We start from the raw sequence: 14,669 nt of genomic DNA, 5'->3' as shown, positions 1-14,669 counted from the left end.
AGTCGACAGCCGCGAGCACGGGAGGCCCATCCTCCGATACAAAGACATGCTGAACATGGCTATGGAAAGAGCTTGGAATAAAAACGACTTCGAGGTCGTGCGATGGATGCCATCCGTCCTGCGTAGATATCAAATCATTCCCGGTCGGGCGATCGGTACATCTATGACTTCTCGAGAGGAGGGCTCTGGACGAAGCCCTTGCCTTCGTAACCCTCTTTGCTGATGCCGTGAATGGGGTTGATCTTCTCTTTCTGTAGTGGGATAGGTTAGCATCGTTCAATTTGGCTGGGGCAGAAACTTCTCCGGCGGTCGGAAAGGGACAGGGGGATATATATGTACCAGAGCATATTCGTTGGAGGCCTCCTGCCACTCCTTGGACATAGTGGCGGGCTGCTTGCCGGCAAAGGCGTGGACGCCGTAGAAGATGGCAACGGAAACGGCAGTGAGCTGGAGCACCTTGGAAAGCACGCGCCAACCCTCACCCTTGGGGGCCTGGGCGCGGGGGCCGTGGGCGCCGAAGGCAATGTAGTAAGCTATAGAAAAAGAATTGATGTCAGCAAGAAGGAAAAAAAAGGTTACTTATAAAGACAATTGTGGAGGTTCGAGGGGTCGGGTCATCCCGAGACAGATAACCTCGGAAGCCTCAGGGTAGTCGAAGCGAGAGGCTATCTTTCAAGCACACCCGTTCTAGGGATAGCACGTACCGGCCTTCTTCTCCTGCAGGGTCATCTGGTGCCAGTCGACCTTCATGCGGTCACGGAGCTGCATCCAGAGCTCGGCCTGCTCCTGAGGGGGCATGACCTCCCAGCGCTTCTCGATGTTGGCGAGGGTAGGGTTGGGGATAGCATGGTCCGAAGCAGCGCGGGTCTGCAGGGCGTTCACAGCAGGGGCACGGATGGCCGCGGTGCTGCGAGGAGCAGCGCGAGAGACGGTGCGAAGAAACATTGTGCGGCAGGCGGGAGGTGGAAGCACCACGTCGAAATGAGGTTCAATTGAGATAATTAGAGTGGGGTCGGGAGTCTAAAAGCCAGAGAGCACGCCAGGGCACGGCTTAGGAGAGAGTGGAGGAGGGTCGTGGATGGAGATATGACTTGAAGACGTTTCTTGTGGTTTGAGGTGGAAAGGCGAGGAGCCGGTCGGGACTAGTGCGGTTTGGGTTTGGCCGCCTCCTCATTGGCTCATCGCCCAAACCGGCTCCTACCATCATCATCATTGCAGCCATATGGCATGATGTTATTATTTGATGTTATCTTTTGAGACTATGGACTTTTTTTCTTATTTCGATCTTTATTATACCTCTATTCGCAAAATTCCCCAATTTCAATCAGTCACTCAAGTCTTTTGGTTGTGATCGGAATCTTTACCCGCCTAGAAACTAGCCCAGTCAAGCCAATACCCTTCGCAGCAAAAGCCAGGAGTTGTCCAGTTGCTTAACTATACTACATTCAACATGCAGCTCTTGATCTTCTCGCCCACCATGTGCAATACACCCAACAGGCAACACGATTCAGTGCCCAGTTAACCAAATATCCTCATCCTGAAGTGGAAATCAGAACAATTAGAACAAGCTAGAAAGTGAAATCAAGACTCTTCAGGCCTCTCGCGAAATGAAACAAACACGGGCCAAGTCGTAACGGTCTTGCATTGCAACTAAGAAAATGGGAGAACGGTGTGCAGAGAAGGTTATGAATTTGATCGTTCCGCGGCGCCGTCAAGGGCGCACCCCTATCAGTCGCGCAGCCCGGATCCAGCCGGCGCTATCATCTATGCCTTGCCACCGCTGGCCTCCTTCAGGACTGTCTTCCACTCGATATCGGACTTGTCATCGGCGTGGATGGAAGTGACGACGTTGAGGGCGTTCTTGAGAACCTCGCGGGTGCTGGCGTAGATCATGGACCACTGAAAATGAAATTAGTTGTTGAGTCTGAGCCTGGGGTCTGGTTGGGAATCTTACGAGAGTGGGGGTCTCGCTAGGCACCCAGGAGATGAAGATAATCTTGCTTCTGTGAGAATAATCAGGTCAGCGGGGGGAAACCTGACAACGATTGCGATTGTAGGAATGCGCACCTCTTTCCCTCGCCAGGGATCTCGTACTCGACATCGTAGACGGCGTAGCGGGGGAGGCGCGGCCCTGGCTGTCCTTGGCATCGGCGAGCTCGTTGCGGAAGACCTCGTAGTCCTGGTCCTTGCCAACTGAGTCTACGACAACCGACTTCTTGTCATCGGCGATCTTGTAGATGATGTACTTGGTCTTGCCGTGGCTCCGGCTGAAGTCTTGGAAGGTAGTGATGCAGTCATCATGAATCTGGACACTGTAGGGGGCGGATGTCAATAAATGGTGAAAGTGAGGGGAAACCGGTTGCGAGCGCGGGAACCGACGACTTACCCGGATGCGAGCTGCGCGATATCATAGTCAGTATTGAATAGTACATAGTAAGGGTTTAGGGGTCAATACTAACCGACATGATGGCGTATGTAGATGAGGGAGACGAAAAAGGACGGGGCTGTCTACTATGTCAGTGGCTGAGATGGTAAAACTCAGGGGGTTCCCCAGGCTTCTCGAGTTGACATGAGAACTCCAAGTAGCATGCCAATGACTTACAGGGATTGAAGGCGGAGATCAAGGGAGACGGATGAAACGGGGAAGATGGAGTTTGAGGGGTGAATAGTTTCCCAGGTGTTGCCATGGGCATAGTGGGGGTGGCTGCACGTGATATCAAACTTTTGATAATTCAAGTGCTTGGTACCTGTTTACAACTGGAGTGACGTGTTGAGAATTGATCTAATAGGTTTCATTTTTAAGATATCTATATTTTCCGAGGCTGTTGGGGGTTTTGACTTGAAAATGACATCTAGTGTCTGGTGTATCCATGTTCATATTGAATAATATTGATGTTCTTGGGGGGAGTTTTTTTGAGCTCGAAGTATCAAGTACTTATATTAGTACATTAGGGTTCGAAATCACATCTAGCCTATATAACATAGCTGCATAACATGTACATCTCTCTGTACGGAGTACATGTGAGCCTCTACAATGTGGGTGCGAGCTAAAATTGGCCGGTTCAACCATGGGACACGTCAGTGGCTATTTTTGTCTTGGCCCACCTATGTTGTCGCATCTATATCTAGGTAGAAGCAGAGGATTTACTTCTGCCTATGAGTTATTTTATTGCCTACATTGGTAATCATAGATACCTATCTAGGTACCCAACATAAATATATAATCCAACGTAAGAATGTTGCTTCATACCGAACCAATATATATATTAGACTACATACAAAAAAACGCCTAAACATCACATCTTGTAAATCGTTTCTCATTCCTTAATGTATAAAGATCCAAGCTCCAAACTAGCTACATAAAATGAAACCTAAACCTTCGCCGCCGGTGCAAATTTAGCCCTCATCTTATCCGCCACAGTCTTCTCATCATAAATAAAATTAACACTCTCATGCGCAACCGTCGCCTCAGCCCAGCGCTTAAACCTCGGAGCTTGCTCTACCAAAGTAGTAAACTTAGCAGAAACAAGACCATGTTCAGGCTTCGCGAAGCTCAAAATTCTCAACAGGAAAGAGCCCGACTGAACCTCCGCCAGCGTCAATCGATCACTGCCACCAAAGAACGGGCCCTTGCCATCCGTGTCTTCAAGTAAAGGCTCGAGCTCCTTCACGATACCGGCGACTAGCTGCTCGGCGGCGACATCGCGCTCGGTCTCATCGGCGGCACGGATACTGGCGAATAGATGAGGGATTACCTTGGTGAAGAAGGCGTCGACGAAGAAGGAGAGGCGTGCGCGGTAGAGGGCGTTTGCGGTTGAGGTCGATGGGGGGAGGAGGTGGGATTGGTGTGCGTCTGCGAGGAATTGGGCTACGATGCCCGATTCGCTTATTATGGCTCCGTCGTAGGAGATGGTTGGGACGAGGCCACGCTGTTGGGATATCAGTATATATAGTTTAATTGTATATAATGTGAAGTATTGTAGATGGTGTATAGATGAAAGCGGGGAAGATTGTCACTTACTGGGTTAACCTCCAGATACCACGGCTCGCGAGGCTTGCTCAGGTCGATTGTGACTTCTTCATACTCGAGACCAATTTCCTTGAGGGCGATGTGGGCGCGATGGGCCCAAGGGCACAGGCGGCTGGTGTAGAGGATGATCTTTGGGGAAGACATTATGTATTGTGAGAGTTGTTAGGGAAGGAAGATATACAGAGAAAGATATAGAGAAAGATACGCCATCATAAAAGACATTGCGAAATTGAGGGGGTGGATTAGTCAAATTGTATTGTTAATCAAGGCCGAATGGATTCCCGTAAACTCCGTTTCCAGATGTGGGGGACGGAAAGGCATGGAATATTGGATTATACATTAGAATTATTGCACCTTCAGATTTGATAAAATTGGTCTAATTATGTACATACATTAAAGCACTATATGTGTCCGATATCTGATGGAAGTCTCAACCGATATGTAGTACGTAAAAAGACCGGAGTGCTCTAGGAGCAAAAAGCACATTGACCGAGTCCGATGCGCCAGCGACCGGTTCCACAATCAAATGGAAGAATATAATGAAAAAAAAGTCAAAAGAAAAGACGAGATGACCGTCGTAAAATGGGGGGTATATCGAATACGAGTATAAAATAAGCATTGAGCCGATCGCTGAGATCGTTGGGGGGAATGGCCAGCCAGGGTGTAAAAAGCACCGGAAGGATCAACACGCTGTCGTCAAGACGTAATTTTGCATGAAAACTGAGAATTGAGAACCGTATTCAAACGTCCTCGTCTTCCTGGCCGCCATCGATGATCTTGTGCCAGTGCTGCGGTAGACAGATACAGACCAAGGGGAAGGCCTTGATCTCACCTGATGGCATTGGCGAGGAAGTGCCATGCATACGCGAGCCACTCGAGACACCACTGTCGCGTTGCTCGCGGTAATTCAGGTCCTGGTCCTCGGCGCGCTCGGGAAGTCGCACACCCGTGGCCCAACCGTCGTCCCAGATGCCAATCACCCTTAACATCTCACCTCGGTCAAGTTCGAATTCGTCACCCGCTCGTGGCGAGTACGCCCACAAGACAGCAACCTTGTCGCCGGCGTGAATCTCATCTGAAGAGTAATAGTCGCGGAAATACGACAGCTGCTCTGATCGACCACTGGTTACTGCTTCGGGGGAAGAGTATTGATTCGTCGGGCCGGATCGAGGCGAGCCGTCGCTTTCTAGTCCTGCCAGAATCGAGCTGCTCGAGAGTGAGCCATGACGTTTCCCTGTTACTGGGGGAATGCTCTTGGACATGGCTCCTGGACTGGCGCCCATGCCTTCTGAGTCTGACGTGTCGCTGTACTTGGCTCCACCGCCGTACATCGCTGCCGAGGTACGCGAATAGGCGGGCGATGAACTGGGCATTTCGCGCAGTGCTGACATCCGTGTGACTCGGCCTCCTGGGACCATGTTGTACGACGTTGGGCTTGGGGGCTGCTGGATTGATAGCGATCCACCCTTTCTTTGTGGGTTTGGTTGGTTGAGAGCAGCTTCGTTCTGGGTTTCACGGCGGCGGCGGCGCATGAAAATACAAAGGAAGGCAACAAGAGCAGCAAGAATGGCGGCTCCTACAACGGCGCCAATTACGATCCCGGCAATTGCGCCGCCCGACAAGCCATGGTTAGAATCTCCAGTGGCGGAAGGCGAGGGCGTGAGAGGTGGTAGAGTGACAGTCGGTACTGGGACACCGTCACAGCGACTCGTGGCGTTGGATTTCGTGCAGCAGCTATCGGTGCCGTTGGCACAAAACGTGCAGAGACCAATGGTATTTGTCGCAAAGCCACAGTTGTCAGGCTCATTCGCGGCTCCCTTTACACAATCTCCAGAAAGGGCGTCGGATGGTTTTTCGCAGATGGTCAATTCGGCATAGATTAGGTCCGTGTAGTCCTTGTCGCTTTTGACGCATAGGTCTGTATTGGCCATGGTTTCCTGCTCACTTCGTGCCCAAAGTGCGCATGTGTCGACGCAAATTGGTAACGAGTCGTCTGTGGAAAGCTTGCAGTCGGATATCGAGCTTTGTACGACACTGCTACACAAAACACTGGTTGTATACTGGGCATAGTAGTTGTTTGGCGCACTCGTATTGAGACCTTGACATCCCAGTAAGTCGTCATACCTGGGAGCGCCTGTTAGTGCCTCTTCTCCCAGTCCATTGGTGCTAACACGTACTTGGTCGAGATGTATGATCCACGGACATAATCTTTTAATGAATTATCGAAATCCGTCAGATTCGATACACCTTTAAGGAAAGGGCTAACAGCGCACTGTCAGCTATTACTTTTTCCATGCATAATCGGCCGCGTTTCCACTCACAAGCTCGCATATAGGCTGGAACTAGTTGAAATGGACGAGCTACTCCAGGCAGGACAAGCACTTGACCCCGACAGTGAAAAGCAAGAGTTCGACATGTCGGGCAAAATGGGCGGTCTGGCCTTGTAATGGACCCCTTTGGGTTATATCGCGGAATGTGTCAATTGCGATCGAGAATGTCCTAGGCGTGCGAATCGGATATTCGAAGAGAATTGGATATGGTCGACCCCAGGCCGAGACTCAAGCTCGAGAAGAAGAAAAAAAACGCGTAAAAGGAAGGTAAACGAGTGACTCGGGTTTTGAATGCCCTGAAGGAAAGGTCAACCGAGCCCCGTAGGCGCTCTGAAATCGAAATTTTTTGAAAAGGAAAGTGAAGATGACAAGACGAAGTTCTAAGATTGGAAAGGCAATCTTCAAGATGGTCTGGGCTTGGTGGATAACAGGGGGAGATAAACCGCTGGGAAAAGGGAATTGTGAAACACGAATAGGCATCGGCTGTACGGAGTACACAGGTACAGACACGCTAAACTCAATCTTACATATAAAGGCCTCGGGAGTTATAGAGGAATATGAGAAAAGGGGGTGGGGGGGAAGTTATCCCGTGTTTACATTTTTTTCTCTTTATTCTCCGGACTCTTTTGGGTATCAAAGTTCAATTTGGACTGATATTCTATATCGTACATACATACGGAGTACTATGTACAAAGTGCTTCGTACATATAAAATACAAAGTTAATTATGATTGGCAATGGCTATTCCTGTTGATTCTGACCGGTTCCTCTTCATCCTTTACGCTAGTAACCCGTTAGCGGCCAAGGACTATCACCTGGAAAACTCGGCAACACCAGACTTCCAAGGTTTCCTGGGGGAGATTAATTTCCGAATTACCTTGCCTCTTGCACTTGCATCCTGCATACAATCTGGCAATCGATATAGCACATTTCAACGTTGTATGTGAGCTATCACTTGAGAACGCGAGGGGGCCCGACTTGCACCTACAGAATATGGAGTACGGAGTACAGGGTACCTCCTTACAAGCGGCAGGTACCCGGCAGCTACATGTACCAGGTACATATATAGAGTACGTGTGAGTCAAAGCTGCCACCCCCCGCTTCGGCAGACATCTGATGAGTCTGATTTCTACTCTGTACATATCATCAAATCAGTAAAATGTTCACCTTACTTTGAACAGGTAGGAAGTATATATTGTAGAAACTCATTGAGTATATGTACGTTGCTGTACGGAGTACAATGTAGGGCTCTGGAAAATTATAGTCATGTGACCATTGACATCATCTGATTGGGACCAGGCTGCCGTCAGACATGCGACTCGTCCAAACTTGGGAATCCTCTCACCATTGCAAAAACTTCGCTAGATACAACTCACATTTTACATCAGATCTCAGAGACACCGCCATGTGCAGCTCCGATATTTTCCTAGCGGTACTCGCCGTTTTCTTCCCACCTATCGCAGGTAAGACCAAACCAAACCAACACACCCACACTAGGGCCCAATGCTAACGAAGCCCCTGCATCTACAGTTTGGGTCAAAGCCGGATTCTGGACTGCAGACTCGATCATCAACATAACTCTCACCCTACTCTGTTTCATCCCGGGCCTCCTCCACGCTTGGTACATCATCCTGAAGTATCCGGAACAAAACGATGACGAAGTAGCCTACGAGCCCATCCCCGGCGGCGGCAGTCGGCGTCGCGATCTGGAGAACGGAAACGTTACCTACTACTATGTCTCACACCAACAACAACATCCCCCTCAGCGCGGATATGGCACAGTCGACACTCCCGGCCAGCAGGCGCCTGGTCCGGCGAACAAGCAACACAACCACAATGAAGAAAGTGGACATGCTGGGAGCAGCAGCGCACCCCCTCCACCCACTTATGCTGAGGCTGTGAAGGGTGACAATAAGGTGCAGAATCAGGATTGAGAATGAGACTGGGCTCCTTGGCTGTTGCTGTGGGTGGTGTCCTCGGCTTGCCATTATCTCATCGGTCACTTTGATCCCGACCACGCTGTACTACCCATACCTCCTCCGCTTTGCTGTTCTTGTACACGCATCTTTTGAGAACTGCATCGTTATGCTATGACTTGACGAAGGAATGTTCTATGTAATTCTGAGTTTTTGATTTTCACTGGTTTCTGGTTGCGTCTCTTCTTTGGCTGTATGTTCTTTATAAGGCGTGATCCTATACCAATACATTTTATCCCAGCCTTGGAGGCATTCAGTACGGAATGGGCCTTTGTGTCGACGAGTCCTAGATATAGAAGCTCTTCATAGTGCTACATAGTGTCAAGCCTCATCACTTGGAAATCTTTAGCATAGCCAAATCTTGTGGATTGCCTGGGCTTTTAGCCTTTCCTATGTACTGTGTAAACAACAGCGAAGTGTATGATCTGGGAAAGGTTGCTCCAAAGGCAACCCTAATAATTGGCGGCATTCTATCGGATTGAGATAGCCAGAACCCTATATCTGCTCTTTTTTACGGGATTTTGTGTGGAGTTATGATTGGCTGGACAGTCGGAGACAGGCAAGGTGTACGCCCTTACTGTTCCCCAAACATGCTGCTCTTCATCGAAGATAGCCTTTGGGATTTGAGTGTGGAATAACCTGGGGAGACAGCGATAGAGCTGGCGCCATCAGCAACACCACACCATCATTTATTCCGGGCAGTTTTGTCATTTTGCCGTTGGAAATTCTCGATATAGCGTTGGGTTGTTTATGCGACTCGCACCGATGCTTTTGACCACGCCGCAGATCGGATTGTAGAGAGGTTCGTGTATAGTCTCTAGAGTTGTGAGTACCATGAAGAGTGATCGCTGGCAAAGCCTTGGACTTACCGGTATCATCGCAAGAGAAGTGCTGAGGGTTTCCATTTTCTGACCTCTCAGCTTCCAGGCATCATCTTGACAACGGCAACCCGTGCAGTCTCGATGATTTGCCTTCCTTTTTAGGCCTTTTGCCTGGCTTTTGGGCTAGCCAGCCGGACATGCCTTCAGCGACTTCGATACCACGCTCAGATTGGCTGCCATTTGGGCGATTGTTTATTTCCGCCAGACGTAAGATTTGACACCTCGGTCTTTGGGTTCACCAAAATTTGGTGAATTTGTTGGTGGAAGAAGGATTGGTCAGGAGACTCATGAACTCGGATGACCTATACTACATCAGTTATGGGACCTCTTGGGGTACTTTCTATGCTGAATAACGTACCAGCTATAATTGCATGGAATGGCGGATCTGCAGAATCTGAACACGTATAAGTGTGAAAATATAAAATGGCACAGCAATTATGATAGTGATGAGAGAGAGGTCGACTCAAGGAAATCTATAATGGCAAGTGCGACTGAAGAGTAGGCCTAAGGCTTGATGTCTCAGCGAGTTTGGGCAGCGAGGCACCCCAGAGTATAGATGGTCCACGAGTCACAGAGTATATAAGGTAACAGGAGATGATATACTACAAAAGAAGATATCAACACTACTTATACCATTTAGGTAGATAGTCTTGTCTTTTTTGGCACTTTAGACCAAATCCGAAGCGGGAAAATTAAGGGGGAAACGGTTTCACTAGAATCAGAACATTAAATACTGACCAAATATATGAATAGAACATCTCAAGACTATATTCATAGATTGAAATTTGCTACACAGCAATCTGATAAGCCTATCCGAGGCCAAGTCCCGTCCCGAGATGATCCTCAACCCTCTCTTTGCACCACCACCACTTCCTGCCACAAGCCTGTGGCCCTTGTTTTGGCCATGCAGTCTATGCCACAACTGCTTAGGCAATCACTTCGGTCAAGCCTACAACTCACAAGCACCTCATCACCCATACGAGCACACTTCCGCCCTGCATTCTCCGTCAACAGACCGACTCCGCGGAGCTTCTCCGCCTGCGTACAATGCCAATTCCGCCCACAGCCGAGCACATATCTGGCCTATAATGACCGAGAAAAGTTCTCCGCTGATACCGAGAGATTAATCAGGGAAAAGGAGAAGGAACTCGCGGACCAGGAACGCGCTAAGCAGGAGCTCGCTTCCCGCGACCCGGTCCCGATCCCGGGTGTGGAGGCGGGCAGTTCTGTCGATTCAGTTCCTCCTACCACAGAGACCGATCAGACCACTGCGCAACCACAAACGAAGGACAATGAAAAAGAGCAGTCGGTTTCACAGGAGGAAGAAGCTAGTGCCGGCGCGAGGAGCGGAGGCCTGCCCTCGTACTTGGAAAGCCGTCGGTCAAAGTGGTCCAAGCAGTTCAGCACAGTGATGGACAATGTGCAATCCAATGTTTTCGTAGCGGGCCAGCGTTTAAATGACCTGACTGGATACTCCAGCATCGAAGCTCTGAAGAACGATATCCAGTTCCACGGTATGTAGCATAGGCCCGAACCCGCCGCGAAATCACACTAATTCCACGGAATTATCCAGAGGGTCGACTCCGCACCGCCAGAGCAAACGTCAAGAAAGCGAAAGAAGAGTACGCCAAAGCGATTAACCGTCGCTCAACCTCCCAGCGCGAAGTAAACGAGCTCCTCCAACGCAAGCATGCCTGGTCCTCAACAGACCTGGAGCGATTCACCCTCCTCTACCGCAACGACCACACGAACGAGGTCGCTGAGACCGAGACCTCCCATGCTCTATCAGCCTGTGAGCGCGAAGCTGAAGAGGCCGCCGCGCAACTGAGCAAGAGCATCCTTTCGCGATACCACGAGGAGCAAGTCTGGTCCGACAAGATCCGCCGCATGTCGACATGGGGAACCTGGGGTTTGATGGGCGTGAACGTCTTGCTATTCCTTGTCTTTCAGATTCTCGTGGAGCCATGGCGTCGGAAGCGACTCGTCAAGGGTTTCGAGGATAAGGTCGTTGAAGCGTTGGAGAAAGAGAAGGTCCTGAATCGGGCTATGTTTGCTGAGAACGCTATTTCGATCTCGGCGCTGCCGAATACTTCTATTCTCCCCGAGATCGTTGAATCTACCTCCCAGAACACAACTGAGACCACTCCTTCTCTGTTGATTGAGCCGAATGTTGCCACGACGGAGATTGATGCCTCCACTACCGGATCTATTATCTCAGTGACTGACGCCAATGCCTCCCAGTCTCTTCAGACCCGTCTCTCGAACATTACCTCTCCGGTTCTGTCGCTTGAGTACTGGAGGCAGGTGGCTGGCGAGTTCTTCAGTGAGCGCAGCATTTCTGTCTCCCAGTACGATCTCACCACTGCCGCTCTCCAGAGTGCTGCAGCTGGTGCAGCAGTGACGGGCCTACTCTTCGCCCTGATCGGATCTCGGTAAAATCATTTCATTCGAGCATATCATATTGCATTGCCAGCGAGGAATCAGCATGTTCTGGTTCATGTCTGGTCTCGTTTTGATAATTGCCCTTTTGGTTGGGGTGGTTATACTTGTACATACATTTGAGAAAAATAGATAAGCAGTTGGATATAACGTTGGAATTGAGTTAAGTGTATGACTATTGGAGCATTTTCAGGAAAGCGAGTATATATCAATATAGCGGAGCGTTGGTGTCAATTGTTGCTTTTACAAGAGAAGGAAGCGTGGATATAGGACAAAGGAAATAACATGACTAGGTGATACACTAAATAAAGAACATATGTACTTAAGGAGACCATGGGACAATCCTCTGCACTGCCAGGCAAACCCCTGGCCTGGGCATCTCCAAATCCACAGCTCATGTGCCATGGAGAAAGATCAAGATCCAGGAAGATAGGGACAAGGAAAGAAAGAGGCTCATTTTTTTGTCCATATTAAAACACAGGTCTCTTAATCTTGACAAGACACACGGCCGCTCTGTCTAAAAAAGGGAAGAAAAACACACACAAGCACATACACAGATAGATAGGATACATGATCCTCCCATCTTTATCTCATCCACACTTCTAATGAGACAATCCGGCGATCAGAAAAAGGGTGTATTCAAAAATTCGCTTAACCGATAACCAGGGTCTCCTCCTCGGGGAAGCTGTAGGCGGGGACCTCCAAGTTCAGAGGGGCGGGGCCCTTGCGAATACGGCCGGAGATATCGTAGTGGGAACCGTGGCAGGGGCAGAACCAGCCGCCGTAGTCACCGGCCTCACCGATGGGAACACAACCCAAGTGGGTGCAGACACCTGTAGGGGGGAAGGAGGGTTAGGATGTTGCGAGTTGTTCATGAATCGCATGTTCACTTACCGAGCATGACGAGCCACTCGGGACGCTGGACGCGGTCCTCATCGGGCTGGGGGTCACGGAGACCCTCCCACTTAGACTCACGAGCCTCAGTGATCTCAGCCTGGGTGCGGTGACGGATGAAGACGGGCTTTCCACGCCACTTGATGATGACCTGTTGGAAAGGGTGTTAGATAGGGATCATGGGGTATTGGAATCGGTCGGATGAAGTGGCGGATGGAAACACGTACGTTCTTGCCCTCGGGGATGGCACCGAGAGAGATCTCGACCTTAGCCTGGGCCAGGACATCGGCGGAGGCGGACATGTTGACCAGGAAATCTGGAGAGAAAGGATAACATCAGTCGTTTGTTCAAAGTCGCCCGAATTTCCCCGAATATTCAAGAATCTCGTTCAAGAATCTCATTCAATCGCTCTATTCCATGCCAATGTTGTTCCCATTGCTGATTCGAAGAGTTGACAAAAACCTACCCTGGACAGTAGCCTTGGCACCAACAGCGGTCGCCAGACCGAGGGAGCCGGCCATGAAGTAGGAGAAGACCTGGTTGGAGCGGGGCGAGTTCTTGGACTTGTACTTGCTGAAGTCGGGGATCTTCAGGGTCGAGCCAGCCTCGTTGGCGCTGGCGAAGGGAGACTGGAAGGACGACTTCGCATCGGCAACTCCCCTCCGCTGCTGGCAGGAGGTGACGGCGGCGCGGGAGGTGGGGAGCTGCTGCCGAGCGACGGTGCGCAGCAGGGTGCTGGAAGCGGAGGAGAGCGACATTGTGAGGGCAATTGACCACGGGGGGAATTGAGCCGCGAGTTGTGGAGAGCGAGGTGAGGATAGAGGGTGGATGAAGTCGGAAGTTGAAGTTGGAGCCAGAGCTTTCGCTAGCGATCGGAATCACGGGGCCTGTCATTGGCTGATCCGTTCCCGTTCACTCCCTAACAAGAAAACATTCTACAACTTCTATACTATTTAATTTATGTGTTTCTCGAATTGATATTAATTATTGATGTTAAGGTTAAATTTTGACTCAATTGTATACTATCTCATTTTCTTTTGTTAATATCTAACCCGACCCAATGCGACCATACAAATCCCAAAAAACCAATGCAGAAACCCATCAGAAAACTCCTATGCAAATAACAAGATTCAAAGAAAAAGCGACGATATATGGAATAATGCAATCAATCTTGCATTTCCACATCATGGTCATGGGTTGCCATGGGTTCGACTGTCCGGTCCGCAATCAATGCGCTTACAGGGACCATCGGCCGAGGAACCGACGGAGATGTGGTCTTTGAATCGTCTCTTTGTGGGGTGGCATCTCCCATACCTGTGCCATTTGCTGGTGGAGGTGCACCAGTACCATTGAGAGTACGCTGGCCCTTCTCGATGGCGCCTTGATTCGCCGCATCCTTCGCCTTCTTCTCCTTGAATTGTTTGTAGGTTGTAGTCTTAGGGATCACATCGGAAAGGAACTCGAGATTGTCGGTGTGTGATACCGCCGAAGCTATTGCACGTTAGCATGCTGTCCAGCCTCTTGCTAACCGTAGGATAGGCGTAACCAACCGAGATCTTTGTACTGGACGGTCTTGCGTGGTTTTCGCTCGGCCTTGACCACGTTGTGCCCTTGCTCAGCAAGATATTGGATGAACATCTCCTATATCTAGCATTAGCGATATTTGAGGCATTTAGGTAGAAGGTGTGGCGTACGGTAGCCATTGCGATGACAAAGGTCGCATTGTTTGAGCATTGTACGATATCCTCGTCCAACTGGATGATCTTCTTAATTCGAGCAACTATCAAGACGTATTAGTATGTCAATCTAAAGTAAAAGTAGTGTCTGGGACTTACTCGGAAGTGCGCTCTGTCCGGTGATCTCATCCGGCTCTCCCACGGTCTTTGGAGGCATATTGTTTAATTCTGGTGAGGTAAAGTATTGACAGAATAAAGGTATACAATTTGCAGTGTGCAGTTAAATATCCCCGTTGTAGAAGCAAGTTGGCGCGAGCGTGGAGTCGAGAAAGAGTAAAACGCGTGGCCGCGTTATCTCAGGAGCCCGTTATCGATCAATGGATACTTGGCGACTTCGCTTTGTCACATCATCTACGTTTAAGAGCTCCATTCACCCCTGTCTTC

At 49.8% G+C, this 14,669-nt stretch overlaps 8 protein-coding genes across 8 annotated transcripts; 2 read left to right on the top strand and 6 right to left on the bottom strand.

The window, feature by feature from the left end:
• Nucleotides 1–161: 161 nt before the first annotated feature.
• Nucleotides 162–945, bottom strand: N7517_010503 (cytochrome c oxidase subunit IV family protein; the record flags this gene model as incomplete). The annotated part of the gene is made up of 3 exons (XM_056728226.1): nucleotides 162–251; nucleotides 340–533; nucleotides 705–945. The coding sequence occupies 3 exons, from the start codon at nucleotides 943–945 to the stop codon at nucleotides 162–164; spliced, it is 525 nt and encodes a 174-aa protein (XP_056574041.1).
• An 819-nt stretch (nucleotides 946–1,764) lies between these two features.
• Nucleotides 1,765–2,465, bottom strand: N7517_010502 (actin-binding ADF family protein; the record flags this gene model as incomplete). Its single annotated transcript, XM_056728225.1, has 5 exons — nucleotides 1,765–1,899; nucleotides 1,955–2,003; nucleotides 2,100–2,312; nucleotides 2,387–2,397; nucleotides 2,460–2,465. 5 exons carry the CDS (start codon nucleotides 2,463–2,465, stop codon nucleotides 1,765–1,767), a joined length of 414 nt encoding a protein of 137 aa, XP_056574040.1.
• A 906-nt stretch (nucleotides 2,466–3,371) lies between these two features.
• Nucleotides 3,372–4,174, bottom strand: N7517_010501 (glutathione S-transferase family protein; the record flags this gene model as incomplete). The annotated part of the gene is made up of 2 exons (XM_056728224.1): nucleotides 3,372–3,929; nucleotides 4,022–4,174. The coding sequence occupies 2 exons, from the start codon at nucleotides 4,172–4,174 to the stop codon at nucleotides 3,372–3,374; spliced, it is 711 nt and encodes a 236-aa protein (XP_056574039.1).
• A 596-nt stretch (nucleotides 4,175–4,770) lies between these two features.
• N7517_010500 (SH3 domain protein) lies at nucleotides 4,771–6,446 on the bottom strand (the record flags this gene model as incomplete). Its single annotated transcript, XM_056728223.1, has 3 exons — nucleotides 4,771–6,154; nucleotides 6,208–6,291; nucleotides 6,352–6,446. The coding sequence occupies 3 exons, from the start codon at nucleotides 6,444–6,446 to the stop codon at nucleotides 4,771–4,773; spliced, it is 1,563 nt and encodes a 520-aa protein (XP_056574038.1).
• A 1,318-nt stretch (nucleotides 6,447–7,764) lies between these two features.
• On the top strand, nucleotides 7,765–8,293 carry N7517_010499 (putative stress response RCI peptide; the record flags this gene model as incomplete). Its single annotated transcript, XM_056728222.1, has 2 exons — nucleotides 7,765–7,822; nucleotides 7,890–8,293. The coding sequence occupies 2 exons, from the start codon at nucleotides 7,765–7,767 to the stop codon at nucleotides 8,291–8,293; spliced, it is 462 nt and encodes a 153-aa protein (XP_056574037.1).
• A 1,668-nt stretch (nucleotides 8,294–9,961) lies between these two features.
• On the top strand, nucleotides 9,962–11,652 carry she9 (putative mitochondrion biogenesis protein (She9); the record flags this gene model as incomplete). Its single annotated transcript, XM_056728221.1, has 2 exons — nucleotides 9,962–10,730; nucleotides 10,790–11,652. 2 exons carry the CDS (start codon nucleotides 9,962–9,964, stop codon nucleotides 11,650–11,652), a joined length of 1,632 nt encoding a protein of 543 aa, XP_056574036.1.
• A 654-nt stretch (nucleotides 11,653–12,306) lies between these two features.
• On the bottom strand, nucleotides 12,307–13,307 carry rip1 (ubiquinol--cytochrome-c reductase catalytic subunit RIP1; the record flags this gene model as incomplete). Its single annotated transcript, XM_056728220.1, has 4 exons — nucleotides 12,307–12,488; nucleotides 12,550–12,700; nucleotides 12,777–12,865; nucleotides 13,016–13,307. The coding sequence occupies 4 exons, from the start codon at nucleotides 13,305–13,307 to the stop codon at nucleotides 12,307–12,309; spliced, it is 714 nt and encodes a 237-aa protein (XP_056574035.1).
• Nucleotides 13,308–13,714: 407 nt separating this feature from the next.
• N7517_010496 (histone-fold domain-containing protein) lies at nucleotides 13,715–14,442 on the bottom strand (the record flags this gene model as incomplete). The annotated part of the gene is made up of 4 exons (XM_056728219.1): nucleotides 13,715–14,040; nucleotides 14,100–14,190; nucleotides 14,244–14,329; nucleotides 14,385–14,442. The coding sequence occupies 4 exons, from the start codon at nucleotides 14,440–14,442 to the stop codon at nucleotides 13,715–13,717; spliced, it is 561 nt and encodes a 186-aa protein (XP_056574034.1).
• Between the last annotated feature and the right edge of the window lie 227 nt (nucleotides 14,443–14,669).

Source organism: Penicillium concentricum, assembly GCF_028827145.1.
Source record: "Penicillium concentricum strain IBT 3081 chromosome Unknown utg000006l_segment0_segment0, whole genome shotgun sequence".
In the NCBI taxonomy this organism is placed as follows: Eukaryota; Fungi; Ascomycota; class Eurotiomycetes; order Eurotiales; family Aspergillaceae; genus Penicillium; species Penicillium concentricum.
Note: the sequence above shows the minus strand (reverse complement) of the source record. Positions and strands in the feature narration are given on the sequence as shown.